Consider the following 23,576-nt stretch of genomic DNA (forward strand, 5'->3'; position numbering starts at 1 on the left):
GGAGGTGGTATGCAGGCAGGGGGTGATATGCAGGCAGGGGGTGGTATGCAGGCAGGGGGTGATATGTATGCAGCGGGTGGTATGCAGGCACAGGGTGGTATGCAGGCAGGAGGTGGTATGTAGGCAGCGGGTGGTATGCAGGCAGCGGATGGTATGCAGGCAGGGGGTGGTATGCAGGCAGGGGGTGGTATGCAGGCAGCGGATGGTATGCAGGCAGGAGGTGGTATGCAGGCAGGGGGTGATATGTATGTAGCGGGTGGTATGCAGGCAGGGGGTGGTATGCAGGCAGGAGGTGGTATGCAGGCAGGAGGTGGTATGCAGGCAGGGGGTGGTGTGCAGGCAGGGGGTGGTATGCAGGCAGGAGGTGGTATGCAGGCAGGGGGTGGTATGCAAGCAGGGGGTGGTATGCAGGCAGGGGGTGGTATACAGGCAGGGGGTGGTATACAGGCAGGGGGTGGTATACAGGCAGGGGGTGGTATACAGGCAGGAGGTGGTATACAGACAGGAGGTGGTATACAGGCAGGAGGTGGTATGCAGGCAGGAGGTGGTATGAAGGCAGGGGGTGGTATGCAGGCAGGGGGTGGTATACAGGCAGGGGGTGGTATACAGGCAGGGGGTGGTATACAGGCAGGGGGTGGTATACAGGCAGGAGGTGGTATACAGACAGGAGGTGGTAGGCAGGCAGGAGATGGTATGAAGGCAGGAGATGGTATGAAGGCAGGAGGTGATATGTACGCAGCAGGTGGTATGCAGGCAGGGGGTGGTATGCAGGCAGTGTGTGTTAAGTAGGCAGGAGGTGATATACAGACAGTGGGTGGTATACAGGCAGGAGGTGGTATACAGACAGGAGGTGGTATACAGGCAGGAGGTGGTATGCAGGCAGGAGGTGGTATGAAGGCAGTGTGTGTTAAGTAGGCAGGAGGTGATATACAGACAGTGGGTGGTATACAGGCAGGAGGTGGTATACAGACAGGAGGTGGTATACAGACAGGAGGTGGTATACAGGCAGGAGGTGGTATGCAGGCAGGAGATGGTATGAAGGCAGGGGGTAGTATGCAGGCAGGAGGTGATATGTACGCAGCAGGTGGTATGCAGGCAGGGGGTGGTATGCAGGCAGGAGGTGGTATGAAGGCAGGAGGTGATATGTACGCAGCAGGTGGTATGCAGGCAGGGGGTGGTATGCAGGCAGGAGGTGGTATGAAGGCAGTGTGTGTTAAGTAGGCAGGAGGTGATATACAGACAGTGGGTGGTATACAGGCAGGAGGTGGTATACAGACAGGAGGTGGTATACAGGCAGGAGGTGGTATGCAGGCAGGAGATGGTATGAAGGCAGGGGGTAGTATGCAGGCAGGAGGTGATATGTACGCAGCAGGTGGTATGCAGGCAGGGGGTGGTATGCAGGCAGTGTGTGTTAGGTAGGCAGGAGGTGATATACAGACAGTGGGTGGTATGCAGGCAGCAGGTGGTATGCAGGCAGGAGGTGGTATGCAGGCAGGAGGTGGTATGCAGGCAGTGTGTGTTAGGTAGGCAGGAGGTGGTATACAGACAGTGGGTGGTATGCAGGCAGCAGGTGGTATGCATGCAGTGTTTGTTAGTTAGGCAGGGGGCAATATGCAGGGGGCAGTATGCAGGCAGGGGGTGGTAGGCAGGGAGGTATGCAGGCAGGGGGTGGTATGCAGGCAGGGGGTGGCAGCATTTAAATTGCTATTGATCACATAAGCTGAGCTGCTGCTGGCTGAATCAGGCCCATTGTTATACTGTAGAAGGTTCTTGCACGCGCAGATAAACAATATTATTTTTTCTTTCCAGATCAACGGGTCAGAAATTGAATATGAATTTGAAGAGATCACATTGGAGCGGGTAAGTAATATATATATATTTAGTGTTGTTTGTCTTATGGTTACAGATAATTGGGGTTTTTTTTGTTTGATGACGGATTTGTAGAAGTGAACTGAGAATATGATCAGGCATGGACAAATCCCATATTACACGGGTCTTGAGTACCCGGAGTGGCGGCGGAGAGCCCTCCATGTGGGCATGCCGCCTTCTGTGTCTAGAATTGCACTACCGCTGGGCCCGCCACTGCCGGTCACCTGTGTGCACCACATGGTCCGGCGGGATCTTCCTGACCTACGTTTCGCAGCGAAGTAAAGAAGATTAAAATAAACAGATGGCGCTGAGAGGGAGGGGGTAGAAATGACCCAGTCCCAAATTACCCAGGCCTTTGTAGTGGCTAAAGAGTGCATTACTGGCGTAATCACATCCTCATTTACAGTTCTGAAATCTTGCCTGAAAGCAGTGGAATGCACCACAGGAATGTACAACAGGAAGGGCTTAATCAACAAACCATTCAATAGCAAATGCCCCCCCCCCCCCCTCCCCCTAGTACTGGGGCCTAACCCATGCCTCGGCTGCCCCATGTCTCAGCTGCGCCTTATAATGGATTAAACATCCTCAGTAGTTACACACAGTGAAAAAGGAAGGAGGGCCCTGCTCGCAAGCTTACAATCTATAGATATACAACCCTATCAATGTTTCGATGTTACACGATGCATGCCTGAGACCTTGGGAGGGTTGTGCAGGAAAAGGGGGAGTGGAAAAATATCAGGACCTGGCAGAAGGGGGGGGGGGGGGACAGGTAGGAAAATGATCTAAAGAAGTAGTGGAGCCTTATCTATAAAGGGGAGATGTTTTCCAGCATTTGGGAGAAAGTTCTTGGAATGGGATACTGTACATACAGATGATCAGCGTTGGGGATGCGCGGTTCAGAATACTGATACCAGCATCCTGGTGGTGGAAATCCCAACAACGGTCAGTAAAGTATTCTTATGCTCCCCTGCCACCCCTAACCTTCCCTTTCTGCAGCCTATACCTTACCCCCCTCCTCCTGCCCCAAGTCCTGCTCTAGTGCCTAAACCTAACCACCATCTTCCCCAGCCTATGTTTGGCAGTTAGGAGCAACTGTGTGTGTGTGATGTGTCATTCAGCCAATCGGAGCACAGCACACATTCCAGGTGAGATGCTGCTGATTAGTGTGCATGTACCTGCCAATGCCAGTGCTGTGCCGGGTCCCACTACCACCAATATTGTTAGTGTAGTATAGAATGAAGACTAAATACAGGTGGGCAAGCTAGTCCTGGCAGCCCAAGCAGTCTGGCCAGTCCGAGCCTACTGGCGGTTATCTCTATGATCTCAGTAAGCAATGCGTGTCTTATTACAACGGGTGCTTTACGTTCATCCATTTACACTTATACAGTGTATTACTTTTCATCGACTTTGCAACATTATAACAAGTAATTTTACTATCAGTGTCAACCAGTCTAACTACGGCAGTGGCCGATCTTCTGGCCAGACCCTGCACAGCCGACGAGACTGAGTGTTCCAGGTAGGGTCAGGCAGCGCAGCATTTATATTAAAATGGGATGCTTGAAGAAATTGGCATATGTAGTGGGAAAAAATGGTCAAGGCCATGCCCCTCTATCTATGGCCTTACCCCTGTACCATTTTTTTAGTTGGAAATGTTGGAGGGTATGATATCTCTGATCCGCATCTCGACTGCCAGGGCATCAGGGAATTGCCCCGAAATGTTGCTAGTGTATGGACACCCTTAGGCCTGTTGTGAAAAGCGGAGGGGGTGTGGCCAGTGCTGTATGAGTGTGGCCAGTAGCACGTTGGTGTGACCAGTGCCACGTGGGCGTGTGCTCCCATACACTAAAACGTCAACAGTTCTTAAAGTCGACAGGTTCAAACCTCGGCTCAGAATACAAAGAGAGGAGCCACACCCACTGCCATCAACATCAACACACCCCTCCCGCAGCCGTCACCTATATACTGTAGAATTGCTATACCACAGAGCAGGTGTTGGTGAATCACCTATGGACCTATAAAGTATTGGTAGAGGTAGACAGAGAGGTGTGAATTTGTGGGGGACACTAAGCTACAATACCAGCCAGCTGTGCGCACAGGTTGTGTGGATGGGGGGGAGGGGCCTGACCCAATTCACCCAACAAGCACATGATAGGAGACACAGTCATCCGGTGGAGTCACCTTAAGCTACAGTATATACCTTTATGGCCCCATGGGAACGCACTGATTGCAGGTCTGTGCTCGCCCTCATTACACCTCATCACGTGCCCTGCCGCTGGCCTGCTCGTTACCGCTCCGTGCATCCTCCTGCTGAACATCATGTATTGGGAAGATGGGGAACCAGAAATAATTAGAGGCATGCCTGGAGGAGGATGCTGCTGCTGCTGCGGGAACGCTGCCTTTATCAGGGTTTGACTCAGGTCAGAGAACCTGATGTCCTCATTCCTTACAGACAGCGGGGAACATAGAAGCACAGCAGAGCCGCTGCCGCCAGCATCGTTCCCGATTATCCGCACTTACCAGATTCCTGAAAAGCTGTTTCATTAACCCTATGAGTGCCAAGGGAATTTAATTGTAAGAGTTATCAAAATTATTTTTAGTATCAGTGTTCTTAGCACCTAGAGGGTCAGACTAGATGGGCCAAGTGGTTCTTATCTGCCGTCAAATTCTATGTTTCTATAGAGTGTGCATCAGTATTGTTCTTTTTTCCTGTACGGTGCTAGAAGCCTTAACTTGGTAGCACCTCTCATTATGTATAAAATATGGTGCGCAGTCCAGTCCCCCCCTCTTCTGCCAAAGGAATTTGTCAAAATAGGTGTGGAAATTTCCAAGCAAACCTTTTTGGTATACGGTTGTATGATTGACCACACTTAGGTCGACAGTCATTAGGTCGACACAGTTGGGTCGACATGCAACTAGGTTGACATGGTTGAAGGTCGACAGGTGTCTAGGTCGACATGGGACAAGGTCGACATGGGTTTAGTTCGACATAGCGTTAGGTTGACATGGGTTAGGTTGACACGTCGCGAGGTCGACATGGGTTTTTTCACTGTTTCTTTGAGCAAATATGTGCCGACAGGTGGTATTTCATGCCCTACCATCCACTAGGGCGTGGTGGGAGTATAAAATAGTGTGCCCGAAGCATTGCAAGCAAAGCGAGCGATGCGAGGGGCTGCGGTTGACTTCCAACTGTGTCCATGTCGACTGTGTCGACATTCGGGTAAAAAAAAACAGTGAAAAAACCCATGTTGACCTAATGATATGTCTACCTAAACCCATGTCGACCTTGTCCCATGTCGACCTACACACCTGTCGACCGTCAACCTAGAACCCTGTTGACCTAGTTGCATGTCGACCTAACGGTGTCGACCTAAGTGTGGTCGATAAAACGATCCACACCACCTTTTTATTACACCCTTTGAGTGCCAACGGTGCTATGTATGAGAGATCCTCAAAATATCCGCTAAAAAATGGCAGCGCCGCTCAGAGTGACTGTCCGGTGTTTGGGGGGTGCAATATTTAGCTATGCTTGAATTAATGGGTACTCGGCTGTATTTGTATTTATACTAACGGAGCAGTCGCTGTGAGCGGCGCTGGTATTTGTAGCGGATATTTTGAGGATCGCTCACAGCGACGTTAGGACTCAAAGGGTTAATGCAGTTTATCACCTTGCGAAGGACCAGCGAAAGTAGCAGTTTTTGCATCGGAGGACGGCCTCACGCATGCCCACTGCCACCCATGCGCAAGCGCAGTCTATCGATAATAGGTCACCGAGCGGTCAGGTCTGAATCAGGCCCCATGTGCGCAGTATGTAAAGATTGCGTGCTGTGTGTTTGCCAGGGTTGCCCACCCTCCTGGAAATGGCCGGGAGAGTCCTGGGAATTGGGTCCCCCTCTCGCCCCCCCGGAAAGCGGGGCAACCCTCCTGGAATCCCACATCTCCCCCCCAAATGATGCGAATCGCGTCATTTTAGCCCCGTCCACCACAGTGCAATGCCTTAAAAATTACATTGCATGTCGGGGGGCGTGGCTAAAATGGTGGAATCGCTCTGGCCACACTCCCCAAACAAGAAGCCAATCATGTGGCTCTGTCTCCACCTCACCCCTTTTCACTCCCTGCAGCCCCGCCCCCCCCCCCCCTGAGCTGGCTGCCCTTTCTCAAAAAGGGCAGCCAGAAAGTAGGTAAGTGTGATGTCTGCACTTTTTCACGGATTGCAAATAACCCATCTCTGTAGGACTAATGCACAGAAAGTTTTGTGTCAAAGAAACTTGTCCAGGAAATTTAGCTCTTCTTGGAAAGTCAAAAATTCTCAAGCGCTTTCCAGGCCGATAGTAAATCTATATGTAGCCCTTTACGCAAAAGCTATCTCGCCTAGAGGAAAACGTTTGATCTCCGTCTTGGGACGATATAAATTATTGCAACGATCCCTTCAGCTAACAGTAATTATAGGCACTGTTGTGAGAAGCAGATAATGAGCGGACAATGTACGGTTTCAGATTTGCATGAACCTGCACGGAGCACTAGCGGGGGGGGGGGGGCATTGGACGGAGCAGTAGCAGGGGGACATTGGCAGCTGAATGTCATGTTGCAGGACAGAACTTGCTGACTGGAAATTAAACTGAACCGAGTCCATCGTGCTGGTTATTTGGGTCTGTGTCTACCACTGTGCAGAAACCTTGTTGGCCTAATAAATAACAGTTAATAATAGATGTATAATTGGATTTTCTCTGGTTGGTGTGGAGGAAATGGACATTTCCTTGGCATCCTGACTAATATTTCTCAGACATGACCAAGTTTAAAGATATATTGAAGTGAGAGTGGTTAGAATGAAGACGCAGCCCATTAGAACCTTAGGGGCGTATATTGTACTAGCTAAGCCCGCTTCAAATGCTAGTCTGCTAAATTGTGTTTCTGAATGTGTGATTGCCTCTGCCTCTATGGTCACATAGTAGGACATGGTTAGCCCACCGTGTAGCCAATCAGAACATTACAATTTTCACATGGTTAGCCCACCCTGTAGCCAATCAGAACAATACAATGTGCACATGGATAGACCAGCCTGTAACCAATCAGAGCAGTAGAATGTTTACAGGTCTAGACCACCCTGTAGCCAATCAGAACAATACAATGTGCACATGGATAGACCTGCCTGTAGCCAATCAGAGCAGTAGAATATTTAAATGTCTTACTACCCTGTAGCCAACCAGAATAATACAATGTTCATATGGTTAGACCACCCTGTAGCCAATCAGAACAATCTGAAGTTATTTTTACTGTAATCCCTGTGCTTTGTGAATCTAACTTCAATATTCCAAAATCCCATTGAGAAAAAACAAGTAGAAACCAGGACAATTGACCTTCATACACTGTCAAACAAATACAGTCCGACCCATCGATGAGACCTATTTCCCAGCCGGCACAATGTTAGCCGGTAAACTTGCCGAGGACACAAAGACATAAATACAGAAGATAAAAAGGAACGTTCCCATCATAAGCGCAGTAACTATATATAAAACGCATTCTCCTAGCAAAAGACTCATTAGACGCTCATCCATCAGTAAATCATATGGAACTAATTCACTAGAGTGTTGCATAAGGACCCCCCCGGATACGTTGTGCACCACCGTGATGGAACGAGCCCCTTAGCCATGCACAGTTTAAGCTCCTACACAGAACGAATCTCCTAATCCTCCTTCATTATTCAGCTCGTTCCTCATAGTTTGTGCATTTTTAATTTTTTACATTTAAATTTTAGGCATTCTCAGCTGCCCTTTCAGGACGAATATTCTTTAATGCAATTTATCTTAACATTTCCATCTCGTGAGCTGCTAATAACCCAATTAGCATGGAAAGGCGACAGATCATCTTTAATCAGACAATTTGTACGGAGCTCTGTCACTAGCCATAACCATTCCCACCTGATATAGATAGTGCCCAGCGTGGAATTTGGGAACTCATCGCATTACTGTCTCTAGTCAATGTCTATGGTTATAGAGTACAGCGTGAAGGCGTAGAGATACACCGCAAGGATACATCAGTGACTCTCCCCATATCTGAGTTCCAGCTCACCCCAAATGGGACGTACAGTAGGCATAATGACAACGTTTACAATATTGGAACTTATAATGTCAACACCAAAATGTTGATAGTTGTGATGTTGAGGGTGTTGAGCATGTTGACATCTGCAGGGCCGCTAGAGAGGTACAAAAACTTCCTGGGGCCCCCACGGACGGAGCTCCCCGCACACTCTGTTGACCCTTGTAAGTTTCACTTACCTTAATGCTCATTGCTATGGGCTTCATGCTTGATGCCAGGGGTTAACATGCTCTGCCAGGGGTTAACATGCTCATTGCCATGGGGTAACATGCTTTGCCTGGAGTTACATGCTTTGCCAGGGGTTACATGCTCTGCCAGGGGTTAACATGCTCTGCCAGGAGTAAACTCCCAAATCACGTGGCAGGCTCTGAGCAGGCCCTGAAGTCAGAGAGCGAAAGGACCTCTGTGATGCTGCTGCCCCCATGCCGGCCCACGTCCGCCCACATCCGCACTCCCAATGCCGCTGCTGAAAAGATGACTATGGCGCACTCAGACCCAGCGCACTCGCCACCAAATTAAAAAAACCTGTGTGTCCAGACCCAGGCCCCCCCTGAGAGGCCTGGGCCCAGATAAACTGTACCTCTTTCCCCCCCCCCCCCCCCCCCCCCTGGCACCCCTGGACATCTGCAGGTTGTCGATGTGCACAATGTCTAAATGTATTCTGCAGAAGAGTTAGGCTGTGGGACTGGAGGATAGGGCTAGGCACAAAGGAGAGGGTTAGGCCGGGGTAGGGGATGGTTAGCCACTAGAGCATGGGTCTTCAAACTGCGGCCCTCCAGATGTTGTGAAACTACAAATCCCAGCATGCCTTGCCACAGTTTTGCTATAAGGGAGTGTTAAAACTGTGGCAAGATATGGTGGAATTTGTAGTTTCACAACATCTGGAGGGCCGCAGTTTGAAGACCCATGCACTAGAGGGTGGGTTAGCTCGAGGCTGTAGGAGAGGAAGGATAGGCTGTGAGAGGGGAGCTCAGGGGAAATTGGCCTAGTGTATGGGGGACTTAATTCTCCTGCTAATGCATAAACCTAACCTCTTCATAGTTCCTAACCATAACCTTCTCCTTCCCAAGCCTAACTCTAACCCTCCCCTACTGTCTCACCCTAACCCTCCCCCTACTGGCTCACCCCAACCCTCCCCCTACTGGCTAACCCTAACCCTCCCCCTACTGTCTCACCCTAACCCTCCCCCTACTGTCTCACCCTAACCCTCCCCCTACTGTCTCACCCTAACCCTTCCCCTACTGGCTAACCCTAACCCTCCCCCTACTGGCTAACCCTAACCCTCCCCCTACTGGCTCACCCTAACCCTCCCCCTACTGGCTCACCCTAACCCTCCCCCTACTGGCTAACCCTAACCCTCTCCCTACTGTCTCACCATAACCCTCTCCCTACTGTCTCACCATAACCCTCCCCCTACTGTCTCACCCTAACCCTCCCCTTACTGTCTCACCCTAACCCTTCCCCTACTGGCTAACCCTAACCCTCCCCCTACTGGCTAACCCTAACCCTCCCCCTACTGGCTCACCCTAACCCTCCCCCTACTGGCTCACCCTAACCCTCCCCCTACTGGCTCACCCTAACCCTCCCCCTACTGGCTAACCCTAACCCTCTCCCTACTGTCTCACCCTAACCCTCTCCCTACTGTCTCACCATAACCCTCTCCCTACTGTCTCACCATAACCCTCCCCCTACTGTCTCACCCTAACCCTCCCCCTACTGTCTCACCATAACCCTCTCCCTACTGTCTCACCATAACCCTCTCCCTACTGGCTCACCCTAACCCTCCCCCTACTGGCTCACCCTAACCCTCCCCCTACTGGCTCACCCTAACCCTCCCCTCTTTCAGCCTAACACTAACTATCCCCTCCTGCAACCTAAATCTAAGCCTCCTCTTAGTATATATCCTTAAGCTCCACCTTGTGCCTAAAATTCCCCCCCCCATGTCTATCCCTAACTCTCCCTCCTGAGCTTAAAGCTATCCCTCCCCATAGTTTCTAGTTATAACCCTTCGCTCCCCCCCAACCTAACCCTAACTTATTACCGCCACCTGGGACTCTCTGCTAGTTGGTGTTGGTCCCCTATTTGAATTTTGGACTGAGCTGTAGCCCCTCCCCTGCCACTGGTAATGAAGCCCAGGAACAGAGCATTTTGTGCCTAGCGGAATGGGTCATGATGGAGGGTATGGTCTGATATGCCCACGCCTGGAAGCATCATGGCTTATTTAGTGGCTACATTGTGCAGTGAGACGTCATAGAGTGTATGGGCCGGATTCAGGGGAGGACGCAGTAGCAAAGCTACTTAGTTAGAGGATGCAGCATTGGATCACTCTGCAAGAACAGTCAACTGAGTAACCCCAAGGATGTCTGGGAAATTCACATTGCTGAAACCAGTGATGCCCACAGACGCTGGCCCATCTTCTTTAAAGCTACCTGTCGCTGCCTTTAAAAGGCAGCTGCATGTCAATTGTGCTGCGGCATTTAGTGCACTGTGTGCGCCATCGTATCTTAAGACCTGCGCAAGAGCAACAACATTGGAGTTTTTCACAATCGATGGCCTTGTGCACATTTATCTGTGAGCTGCTGTAGACTTTCTATTAGAATCCACATTATTGGGACATATTCAGCTAGAAGCACAATTACTGTAGGGTGATCTGATTTCTAATGGCCATTTCAAAGGCTGACTTTCGGCTTCGTGGTAGACACAACTCTGAAAAATCCATGTCCACCTTTTGACTGTTGACCATCCCATTATCGACCTAATTATTGTGTTGACCTTCAGTGGTCAACCCAATGCATGTGGACCTAAATTCAGGGCCGGCGCCCCCACTAAGCAAATCTAGGCATTTGCCTAGGGCGCCGGCCACTGGAGGGCGGCATTTTGCCCCCCCCCGTGCCACCCGGGTACCTGTCCTGCGGCGCTGTGTATTTAAAGCTGGCGGCGGAGGCAGCGTGGGTCCCTGCAGTCCATTAGAAATAACGAGCGCTATCCGCCGGGCTATGCGGAAGCGCTTCTATTGTGAAAACACTGGCAGCACGGCGCACTCTGATCTCAGCCAATCAGCATGCTGCCAGTGTTTTCACAACAGAAGCGCTTCCGCATAGCCCGGCGGATAGCGCTTGTTATTTCTAATGGACTGCAGGGACCCCCGCTGCCTCCGCCGCCAGCTTTACATACACAGCGCCGCAGGACAGGTACCCCCCTCCCCCGGACAGCGCCGCAGGACAGGTACCCCCCTCCCCCAGCACCGGACAGCGCCGCAGGACAGGTACCCCCCTCCCCCGGCACCGGACAGCGCCGCAGGACAGGTAACCCCCCCTCCCCCGGCACCGGGGCGCCCCCACCCCGACTTGCCTGGGGCGCTCCGGTGCCTTGCACCGGCCCTGCCTAAATTGAGTCAACCCAGTGACCCATACCCCTAGCAGTGGGGTATGTAGTAAACCAATTGTTAATGAGCAGCCAATAGGATGTTTGCTTTCAATTTCAAAACCTTTTGATTGGCTACAAGTTGTGCGAGCACATTTCTGTTAATTATGACATTTTATTAAATAAGCCCCAAAGCTTAAAGATAGCGATAGGCGAAACTGATCCTAAAAATTGCAGGATATTATATTATCACTGCTAAGGCAAATTCCCGGGTCTAGCATGTCGACCCGGTCATTTTCCATTTAACACAGGTTTTTTTTTTTTTTAGTGTGAACAGTTCAACCCGTGACAAAATTCCCGGGTCTCCAACCCTGCTTTTTACCCGGGTTGGAGACCCAGGGATGCAGACACGGGTTGACCCGTTGACACTGCAAAAAAACCTATGTTAAAAGGCAAATTACCGGGTAGAACTGCTTCAGCCGGGAATTTGCCTTAGCAGTGAGAACGGGGTCCAGCGCTGCGTTGTTCAGTGTGAACACGACACACGGGAACACGACATAAACAAAAGTTACGTTCAGATTGGACTAATTACATAAAACAGCCACTTGGCACCCAACTGTTATTAGAAGAAACAGACTGTATTGTACAGCGAGGCTTGTACGTTCCCATAGTTGCTCTCATTATACATAGAAAGCACATAGATAAAAAAAGGAATTAGGTAAGAATATAAATGTTTATTTCATGTACAGATGGCGCGGCAACACGCGCACCCGGGAGACCAACACGTGCAGTGTACGTATAAAATCACTGAGCTTTAAATACACAATGATAACAGATGGGAACTTGCTCGATGAAAATAATGCCTAAATTATCACTCCGGATATTATTTTGGTCTATTTGTCAAGAAATAAAATATATTTGCGTAATTAGTGATACGGATATCACTGGTTAAAGAGATACAAGTTCTCTAAATGTAAAGTTGTAGGAATGGTCGCCTTAGTATCATTGCGCTGATCTTCTACGCACACTGGATAGAGGCCAGGTGCACCGCATGGCATGTATTCAGTGATCACCAGCTGCTCTACACAGCGGAGCAGCGGTGATCACCAAATGCCCCCCCCCCCCCACCCCCAGGACACTGCGGCACGTGGGAGGGACAGTCTTGGAAACAGCATTGTAGGCCCTGGGCAAAGCATTGCACTGAGGCCCCTACTAGGGCTCCAGTTCTGGGATCGGGACTGGTGGGATCCAGGGATTTGACCCCAAAATGTCAGGATTTCAGGAATAGCCTGCACATACGCAGTCTAATGCTGGGCAACTTCTGAGCACCCACTCAGACAATGCCCAGCTGTTCCCAACCCAGCGTGCGGCTCTGCGTGGCGTGACTGGATGTCAGAGGTCACACTTTGCAGGTTTGCAGGTCGTACCCCCACACATGTGTTCCGCTTGCTCCGCTGCCACCCGCCTGCTCAGGAAGAGAATGTTGCACTCTGATTGGTGGACAGCTCCAGCTATCCTCCAATCAGCATCCCGACAGCCATTCACTGTCTGGCTGCAGGCTGGAAAGCAGGAAGAGAATGCTGACTGGCTGCTCGGATATTCTCGACTACATCCCAAGAAGCTCAGAAGGCAGATGCTCACAGCCCAATCTGCCCCAGCTCAAAGGCTCCTAGAATTGTGGGGCCCTTGGGCAGCTGCCCACTAAGCCCATACATGGCCCTGGAGCTGATTAGCTGGTACTATATCTTTGCAAGCTTTGATAAATCTCCATGTACCCTAGGTGTGAGCCGTTACATCTGTCTATGTCCTAGTCTCCCCCCCCCCCCCCCCCCCATCCCCGGGATCGGAGACTTTGCAGAAGATGCAGTTACACTGTATCAGCTGTCTGCATCCCACGCAGTGCTGGAGAACTCATGCAGAATCAGTACTGCGCAACACTCAGGCAATGGGTTTGAGGCTAATCTGCAATGAATTGGAAGAGACGTCGGAAGATCCTGACTCTCTGCTGTGCTGGAAATAACACGTACATCTGTCTGGGAAGCCGCCATCATTAACATTGTACTAGAGTAACACTGAGTTCTGCCACACTTTGCTTTTCTAGACCCAAATGAGCCATTATAGATCGTAGCAGCATCAGTACTGTATGGGTGGGATAATATGACACTTTATTACAATCACATCCCTGAATCATTCTCTCAGTACTTCCTACTAATATTGTTATTATAAAGCTTTTATTATTATTATTATTATTATTATTATTAATATACACTTGGGCCCTTATTCTGGTTGGTGCGGTAATATCCGCGTGCGTTCGTGCCGCCGATGTTTTGTGTCTGCGCATGTGCAGAGGCGTCTCTGCCAGTGGCGTAACTATATATTTTGCACCCCCCGCCACATTTTTTCGGCGCCCCCCCCCCCCCCCCCCCCCATTCTCATACCTGCCGGTCACTGTCTCCCTCAGTCACCGCTGCGCTGCTGCCCGGCCGCATCTGCTGCGTCACTGTCCCGTCACTCGCTCCCGGCGCCGGCTCCTGCTGATAATGAAAAGTGACTCTTAGAAAATGGCTGCCAAAACTGTCTGCAATACGGGGGCAGCCATTTTCTAAGTGTCACTTTTCATTATCAGCAGGAGCCGGCGCCGGGAGCGAGTGACGGGCAGTGACCGCAGATGCGGCCGGGCAGCAGCGCAGCATGTAACTATAGCCCCGCAGCCCCCCAGGCGCCCATAGTTACTCTGCGCCTCCCCGCCATGGCGGGGGCTGCGGTGGCTTAGTTACGCCAGTGGTCTCTGCGCATGTGCGAGCAGGGCGTACGGCCAAATCCCGCATGAAATGTGAACACTCCGAACAGGGGGTGGAGAGGGGCGTGAGGGGCTATTTGGGCTCATTACCATATGCATACGCCCCGCGTTTCATGGGCGTTCCCATGCAAACGCTGGGCGTACGTATGGTAATGCGGCCATGACGCACGTGTAGGGGGCGGACATATGACATCGCCGGATGTCAGCTGCCCGCCCAGATCCCTGCTTTTGCACGGAAAAATGTCCGTGTGGTCTGAGGTTGCGGGAGCTGGTGGAGCACTCGGTCCTGCATTCGATGTTCTGCGACCATCGAATGATGGGGGAGGTTCCCTGAGATGGAGGAGGCGTATTCCATGAAAAATACACGCGCGGTCCGTTCGGACAGCTTCTTGCCGCGTACGGACGGAGTTGGCGATCCGTACGGAAGGCAGGGTTTCGCACGCACGGTCCTGGCCGCATAATCGGATCCGGCCGCACCAATCAGAATAAGGGCCTTTATTACGTGTCCATTTGTAAACAGAGAAATAAGTGACGATTCAGACCCACTGCAGACGCAGACACGTCGACGCCTGCTTGGGGCGAGCGGCTGGCGTCACATGACGGCAGCACCCGCCCCCCTTTACGGCCATCTCCGTCCAGGATAACAAGTAAGGGTACTTGTGGAGTATCACGGCTCCCATCGTATGGCATCGTATGCCATATGTAGTGGCATACGATGGCATACGATGCGATGCGATGTTTTACCGATTTTTGAGCATTTTTGCTCAAAAATCGTATGCCATCGCATAGCATCGTATGCCATATATAGTGGCATACGATGCGATACGATGTTTTACCGATTTTTGAGCATTTTTGCGCAAAAATCGTATGCCATCGCATGGCATCGTATGCCATATGTAGTGGCATACGATGTCATACGATGCGATACGATGTTTTACCGATTTTTGAGCAAAAATGGTCAAAAATCGGTAAAACATCGGATAACATCGTATGCCATATGTAGTGGCATACGATGTCATAAGATGCGATACGATGTTTTACCGATTTTTGAGCAAAAATGGTGAAAAATCGGTAAAACATCGGCTAACATCGTATGCCATATGTAGTGGCATACGATGTCATATGATGCGATACGATGTTTTACCGATTTTTGAGCAAAAATGGTGAAAAATCGGTAAAACATCGCATGGCATCGTATGCCATCGATGCGATACGATGTTTTACCGATTTTTGAGCCATTTTAGCTCAAAAATCGTATGCGATCGCATCGGATGCCATACGATGGCATCGGATGCCATGCGATGGCACCCGATTTTGCACTGAAATGCATCAGAATGCATTGAAATGTGTATTAAAGTAGTGAAATGCCCCCAAATGCCATTTTTCATAGTGCACCACCCCCACTATCAACGTCAACCCGAAGCGTGGCGAGCGCAGCGAGCCCGCGAGGGGCGGCGGTACGCGTCCTACGACCTTTCATACCCCCACTATCCACGTCGGCGTGGAGTTGAGAATAGAATAGTGTGGCGAGCGCAGCGAGCCACCGAGCCCGAAGCGTGGCGAGCGCAGCGAGCCCCGCGAGGGGACGCGGATACCTGTAAAGCCCGCGAGGAGACGCGTATAGCTGTGAAGGTATCCGCGTCCCCTCGCGGGGCTCGCTGCGCTCGCCGCGCTTCGGGCTCGGTGGCTCGCTGCGCTCGCCACACTATTCTATTCTCAACTCCACGCCGACGTGGATAGTGGGGGTATGAAAAGGTCGTAGGGCGCGTACCGCCGCCCCTCGCGGGCTCGCTGCGCTCGCCACGCTTCGGGTTGACGTTGATAGTGGGGGTGGTGCACTATGAAAAATGGCATTTGGGGGCATTTCACTACTTTAATACACATTTCAATGCATTCTAATGCATTTCAGTGCAAAATCGGGTGCCATCGCATCGCATCGGATGCCATCGTATGGCATCCGATGCGATCGCATACGATTTTTGAGCTAAAATGGCTCAAAAATCGGTAAAACATCGTATCGCATCGATGGCATACGATGCCATGCGATGTTTACCGATTTTTCACCATTTTTGCTCAAAAATCGGTAAAACATCGTATCGCATCATATGACATCGTATGCCACTACATATGGCATACGATGTTATCCGATGTTTTACCGATTTTTCACAATTTTTGCTCAAAAATCGGTAAAACATCGTATCGCATCGTATGACATCGTATGCCACTACATATGGCATACGATGTTATCCGATGTTTTACCGATTTTTGACCATTTTTGCTCAAAAATCGGTAAAACATCGTATCGCATCGTATGACATCGTATGCCACTACATATGGCATACGATGTTATGCGATGGCATACGATTTTTGAGCTAAAATAGTCAAAAATCGGTAAAACATCGCATCGCATCGTATGCCATCGTATGCCACATGCGATGCCATGCGATGCGATTTTTAGCATACGATCTGCATACGATGCAGGTCGTGGGAGCCGTGATACTCCACAAGTACCCAAGTAAGTATAGACTGACTTTTATTCATGAACGGAGAAAAAAAATTTTTGATGGTGAGTGACCATCGAATTATTTATTACTGCGAGTGGATATGTAAGTGTACGCATACACTCGGATGCTAGCGAGCGGATTCTGGCAGCAGTTGGGGTGGGCGTCCGGCGGGGTCGGCGGGCGGCGTTTTCCTGCACACTAGGCTGCAAATATACTCAGCCTCTTGAACAGGTCTGAATTACCCCGTAATAAATATTTGTCACATTTATCGATACATCCCGTCGCTGTTCTGTAGCTATACAATGCCCGATGATGGACTCTGTTTCTGTTGTCTTCATTCCCCAGGGAAATTCAGGTCTTGGATTTAGCATTGCCGGAGGAATAGACAACCCGCATGTCGGAGATGATCCGGGAATATTTATTACAAAGATTATACCAGGAGGAGCGGCAGCAGAAGATGGAAGACTCAGGTAAGGGGACTCAGTGAGTTGGAGTTTGGCTGTGAGAAAGTAGTCCACTCTAAGGAAGGACACCAAGGACTACTACCAAAGTAGTCCACTCTAAGGATGGACACCGAGGACTTTACCATCACTAGCTCATATATGGATGATAAAGTCCATCTATGGGACATAGTAATATGCTTGGTACACATCCCACCCAAGTAAGACATGACTGGGACATAGCTATGCCTGGTTACACTTTAGCTAGAAAGGACCAAATGGGAAAGATCGGAGGAGGTATAGTCATGTGTGGGACAAGAGCATAAATGCCACATCAAAACATAATTTGAAGAAACAACTGAGGTCTTTTGGGTGACCATAGAATCAGGGCAGAAGAGCATTGTTCGCACTGGGGTGATGTATAGACGACCAAGCCAGGGGGGGGGGAGTGGACTACTAAAATGGCTTTAAAAGGGGAGGTAAGAATTATTGGAGACTTTAATCTACCTGATGTAAACTGGGAGAGGTCTTCTGCAAGTTTCACTACAAGTGGGCACTTTGTAGATTATTATTATTTCTCCTCCAGTCACCAGTCCTTCAAGCGTTCTCTTAAAACTTACCTCTGCAGACAGCTTAGCAAATTCCAGAACCAGACACATAGCCTTCAAAATCATTTCCTATCCAGTCACATCCCCACTGTACAGTCCACTCATATTCTCTCTAGCTTTTTCTTTCGCACTTTCCTTCCTCCTGACCCCTGGCCAACATTGCTAATCAGTCGCTAGCTATAGGAGTAATTCCAGTGGATGTGAAAAGAGCGCATGTAGTCCCACTGCACAAAAGTGTAAGCAAGGAAACACCAGTTGTAGGGAAATGTATAGAAACACTCAGGGTTTAATGCAGCCACTATTAAAAGTAAGTATTGTTGAATATCTCAAATCCAGCAATTTACATGATACCAAACAGCATGGGTGTACTGGCTGGAGATCATGCCAAACAAGTCTTATTGACTTTTTGGACTGGGTGACTAAAATAATAGAGATATGAGGGCCCATCCAGTATTTTAACATCACAAATTGCTGAATAAACTCGAAAGCTTGGTTCTGAATTCTAAGGAGTAAATTTACTAAGATGGGAGTTCTGTTGTAGATCCGTTGTTGTCCATAGCAACCAAGCAGCTTCTTATATCTTATAGGTGCTGTCTTGCTAATTCACTGCCCAATGATCAGGTCTGGATATTCCCCTGCACAGGGCCAGCAACAGAAATCTTGGGGCCCTGTACACTGCGGTGTACCCGGTGGTTAACCAGCGGTGGTTACGACTGTGCACCTGCGCACAGTACAGACTCCGAGCACCGAGTAGACGCGGCCCCAGGCTGTGCCCACACACAGAGTAGATGGCTCCATGTGCCGAGTGGCCGTAGACGGCAGGGCACACAGTAGACGGCCGGGCTGCGGGGGTCACTGACAGGCAACCAAGTACTGGCGGCAGCCGGGCTGGGCACAGAAGCTCTGGGGCCCTTCAGATTGCTGGGGCCCATCACACTTGTCCCTCTGTCGCCGGCCCTGAACCTGTAGGGTACAGTTTCATGCTTAGGTATTTTTTTTATAGAGTATATAAAATTCTAAGCACTATATTCTCTTTTTCAACAAAGTTTCGTATTCCACTTTCAAATATATTCCCAAATATGATACAATAAGTGTAACGTGTTTATTTAATCAACAATACAGCTAATGAGTACCTGGCAGTTTATGTGAGTCTGATAGATGCAAATGCTTTCTGAAATCTGTAACTGCGCACTCATCCTGCCAAGGATATTAATTCAGGTTAGATAATTGCAGTTTATGCCATGCGGAAGTCTAATGCTGCAATATATTTATTTATTTCCTTACTTCAGTAATCATCAACGCAGACTTCAAAGAGAGAAAGGCCAATCAGAAATGGTTTTCTATTTGGACAGCTTTCCCAAAATTTGCTGTAATTAGCCCTGGCGTTTATTTCGCATGTTTAAGAGTGGATTATGTGTTTAGAAATGTCATTGTGTTCTTAAAAAAAACATATTATACCGTTTGTATTGATTCAGGGTATTGTGGACATTAATTGCACAAATTCAGAATAGGAGTGAGCAGAAAATGAGAACGTTTCTCCAAACTGCTTAAAACTCTCAATTAACATGGAACTTGGTTCATTTACAATGATATGCAGATTCTTTTAATATATACAAGTCTACTTTCAAATTGTTTAATTTACTTGCCTAATGTCCTGGATCGTTCCGAGTAGTTGGGTATATATGAGGGTGTATTAGGGTAAGCAGGGTAGGTAGGAGTAGGGTATATATGAGGGTGTATTAGGGTAAGCAGGGTAGGTGGGAGTAGGGTATATATGAGGGTGTATTAGTGTAGGCAGGGTATGTGGGAGTAGGGTATATATGAGGGTGTATTAGTGTAGGCAGGGTAGGTGGGAGTAGGGTATATATGAGGGTGTATTAGTGTAGGCAGGGTATGTGGGAGTAGGGTATATATGAGGGTGTATTAGTGTAGGCAGGGTAGGTGGGAGTAGGGTACATATGAGGGTGTATTAGTGTAGGCAGGGTATGTGGGAGTAGGGTATATATGATGGTGTATTAGTGTAGGCAGGGTATGTGGGAGTAGGGTATATATGAGGGTGTATTAGTGTAGGCAGGGTAGGTGGGAGTAGGGTATATATGAGGGTGTATTAGTGTAGGCAGGGTATGTGGGAGTAGGGTATATATGAGGGTGTATTAGTGTAGGCAGGGTAGGTGGGAGTAGGGTACATATGAGGGTGTATTAGTGTAGGCAGGGTATGTGGGAGTAGGGTATATATGATGGTGTATTAGTGTAGGCAGGGTATGTGGGAGTAGGGTATATATGAGGGTGTATTAGTGTAGGCAGGGTAGGTGGGAGTAGGGTATATATGAGGGTGTATTAGTGTAGGCAGGGTATGTGGGAGTAGGGTATATATGAGGGTGCATTAGTGTAGGCAGGGTAGGTGGGAGTAGGGTACATATGATGGTGTATTAGTGTAGGCAGGGTATGTGGGAGTAGGGTATATATGAGGGTGTATTAGTGTAGGCAAGGTAGGTGGGAGTAGGGTATATATGAGGGTGTATTAGTGTAGGTAGGGTAGGTGGGAGTAGGGTATATATGAGGGTGTATTAGTGTAGGCAGGGTAGGTGGGAGTAGGGTATATATGAGGGTTTATTAGTGTAGGCAGGGTAGGTGGGAGTAGGCTACAAATGAGGGTGTATTAGTGTAGGCAGGGTAGGTGGGTGTAGGGTATATATGAGGGTGTGTTAGGGTAAGCAGTGTAGGTCAGAATATGGTATATATGAGGGTGTATTATTGTAGACAGGGTAGGTGGGAGTAGGGTATATATGAGGGTGTATTAGTGTAGACAGGGTAGGTGGGAGTAGGGTATATATGAGGGTGTATTATTGTAGACAGGGCAGGTGGGAGTAGGGTATATATGAGGGTGTATTAGTTTAGGCAGGGCAGGTGGGTGTAGGGTATATATGAGGGTGTGTTAGGGTAAGCAGTGTAGGTCAGAATAGGGTATATATGACGGTGTATTATTGTAGACAGGGTAGGCGGGAGTAGGGTATATATGAGGGTGTATTAGTGTAGACAGGGTAGGTGGGAGTAGGGTATATATGAAGGTGTATTATTGTAGGCAGGGCAGGTGTGAGTAGGGTATATATGAGGGTGTATTAGGGTAAGCAGGGTAGGTGGGAGTAGGGTATATATGAGGGTGTATTAGTTTAGGCAGGGTATGTGGGAGTAGGGTATATATGAGGGTGCATTAGTGTAGGCAGGGCAGGTGGGAGTAGGGTATATATGAGGGTGTGTTAGTGTAGGCAAGGTATGTGGGAGTAGGGTATATATGAGGGTGCATTAGTGTAGGCAGGGTAGGTTGGAGTAGGGTATATATGAGGGTGTATTAGTGTAGGCAGGGTAGGTGGGAGTAGGGTATATATGAGGGTGTATTAGGGTAAGCAGGGTAGGTGGGAGTAGGGTATATATGAGGGTGTATTAGTGTAGGCAGGGTATGTGGGAGTAGGGTATATATGAGGGTGTATTAGTTTAGGCAGGGTAGGTGGGAGTAGGGTATATATGAGGGTGTGTTAGTGTAGGCAGGGCAGGTGGGAGTAGGGTATATATGAGGGTGTGTTAGTGTAGGCAGGGCAGGTGGAAGTAGGGTATATATGAGGGTGTATTAGTGTAAGCAGGGTATGTGGGAGTAGGGTATATATGAGGGTGTATAAGTGTAGGCAGGGTATGTGGGAGTAGGGTATATATGAGGGTGTATTAGGGTAAGCAGGGTAGGTGGGAGTAGGGTATATATGAGGGTTTATTAGTGTAGGCAGGGTAGGTGGGAGTAGGCTACAAATGAGGGTGTATTAGTGTAGGCAGGGTAGGTCAGAGTAGTTGGGTATATATGAGGGTGTATTAGTGTAGGCAGGGCAGGTGGGTGTAGGGTATATATGAGGGTGTGTTAGGGTAAGCAGTGTAGGTCAGAATAGGGTATATATGAGGGTGTATTATTGTAGACAGGGTAGGTGGGAGTAGGGTATATATGAGGGTGTATTAGTGTAGACAGGGTAGGTGGGAGTAGGGTATATATGAGGGTGTATTATTGTAGGCAGGGCAGGTGGGAGTAGGGTATATATGAGGGTGTATTAGTTTAGGCAGGGTATGTGGGAATAGGGTATATATGAGGGTGCATTAGTGTAGGCAGGGCAGGTGGGAGTAGGGTATATATGAGGGTGTGTTAGTGTAGGCAGGGTATGTGGGAGTAGGGTATATATGAGGGTGCTATATATGAGGGTGCATTAGTGTAGGCAGGGTAGGTGGGAGTAGGGTATATATGAGGGTGTATTAGTGTAGGCAGGGTAGGTGGGAGTAGGGTATATATGAGGGTGTATTAGGGTAAGCAGGGTAGGTGGGAGTAGGGTATATATGAGGGTGTATTAGTGTAGGCAGGGTATGTGGGAGTAGGGTATATATGAGGGTGTATTAGTTTAGGCAGGGTAGGTGGGAGTAGGGTATATATGAGGGTGTGTTAGTGTAGGCAGGGCAGGTGGGAGTAGGGTATATATGAGGGTGTGTTAGTGTAGGCAGGGCAGGTGGGAGTAGGGTATATATGAGGGTGTATTAGTGTAAGCAGGGTATGTGGGAGTAGGGTATATATGAGGGTGTATAAGTGTAGGCAGGGTATGTGGGAGTAGGGTATATATGAGGGTGTATAAGTGTAGGCAGGGTATGTGGGAGTAGGGTATATATGAGGGTGTATCAGTATAGACAGGGTATGGGGGAGTAGGGTATATATGAGGGTGTATTAGGGTAAGCAGGGTAGGTGGTAGTAGGGTATATATGAGGGTGTATAAGTGTAGGCAGGGTATGTGGGAGTAGGGTATATATGAGGGTGTATTAGTGTAGGCAGGGTATGTGGGAGTAGGGTATATATTAGGGTGTATCAGTATAGACAGGGTATGGGGGAGAAGGGTGTATTAGGGTAAGCAGGGTAGGTGGGAGTAGGGTATATATGAGGGTGTATAAGTGTAGGTAGGGTATATATGAGGGTGTATTAGTGTAGGCAGGGTATGTGGGAGTAGGGTATATATGAGGGTGTATCAGTATAGGCAGGGTATGGGGGAGTAGGGTATATATAAGGGTGTATTAGGGTAAGCAGGGTAGGTGGGAGTAAGGTATATATGAGGGTGTATTAGGGTAAGCAGGGTAGGTGGGAGTAGGGTATATATGAGGGTGTATAAGTGTAGGTAGGGTATATATGAGGGTGTATTAGTGTAGGCAGGGTAGGTGGTAGTAGGGTATATATGAGGGTGTATAAGTGTAGGCAGGGTATGTGGGAGTAGGGTATATATGAGGGTGTATTCGTGTAGGCAGGGTATGTGGGAGTAGGGTATATATGAGGGTGTATCAGTATAGACAGGGTATGGGGGAGTAGGGTATATATGAGGGTGTGTTAGTGTAGGCAGGGCAGGTGGGAGTAGGGTATATATGAGGGTGTGTTAGTGTAGGCAGGGCAGGTGGGAGTAGGGTATATATGAGGGTGTATTAGTGTAAGCAGGGTATGTGGGAGTAGGGTATATATGAGGGTGTATAAGTGTAGGCAGGGTATGTGGGAGTAGGGTATATATGAGGGTGTATAAGTGTAGGCAGGGTATGTGGGAGTAGGGTATATATGAGGGTGTATCAGTATAGACAGGGTATGGGGGAGTAGGGTATATATGAGGGTGTATTAGGGTAAGCAGGGTAGGTGGTAGTAGGGTATATATGAGGGTGTATAAGTGTAGGCAGGGTATGTGGGAATAGGGTATATATGAGGGTGTATTAGTGTAGGCAGGGTATGTGGGAGTAGGGTATATATGAGGGTGTATCAGTATAGACAGGGTATGGGGGAGTAGGGTATATATGAGGGTGTATTAGGGTAAGCAGGGTAGGTGGGAGTAGGGTATATATGAGGGTG

The 23,576-nt window shown here is 49.0% G+C and overlaps 1 protein-coding gene across 12 annotated transcripts in view; it reads left to right on the forward strand.

The window, feature by feature from the left end:
* Positions 1–23,576, forward strand: part of DLG2 (discs large MAGUK scaffold protein 2) — an 895,737-nt gene that overhangs the window by 558,534 nt on the left and 313,627 nt on the right. For all 12 annotated transcript variants that reach the window (XR_014469831.1, XR_014469832.1, XM_083170304.1 and 9 more), the window contains 2 exons: positions 1,810–1,860; positions 16,975–17,099. Coding sequence is in view for 10 of the 12 variants with exons in the window: in XM_083170304.1 (XP_083026430.1) it covers positions 1,810–1,860; positions 16,975–17,099 (176 nt within the window). In the remaining 2 variants the exon portion in view is untranslated. The remainder of the gene's footprint in view (positions 1–1,809; positions 1,861–16,974; positions 17,100–23,576) is intronic.

The sequence above is a fragment of the Crinia signifera genome, chromosome 2 (genome assembly GCF_055691185.1).
Source record: "Crinia signifera chromosome 2, ASM5569118v1, whole genome shotgun sequence".
NCBI lineage: Eukaryota > Metazoa > Chordata > Amphibia > Anura > Myobatrachidae > Crinia > Crinia signifera.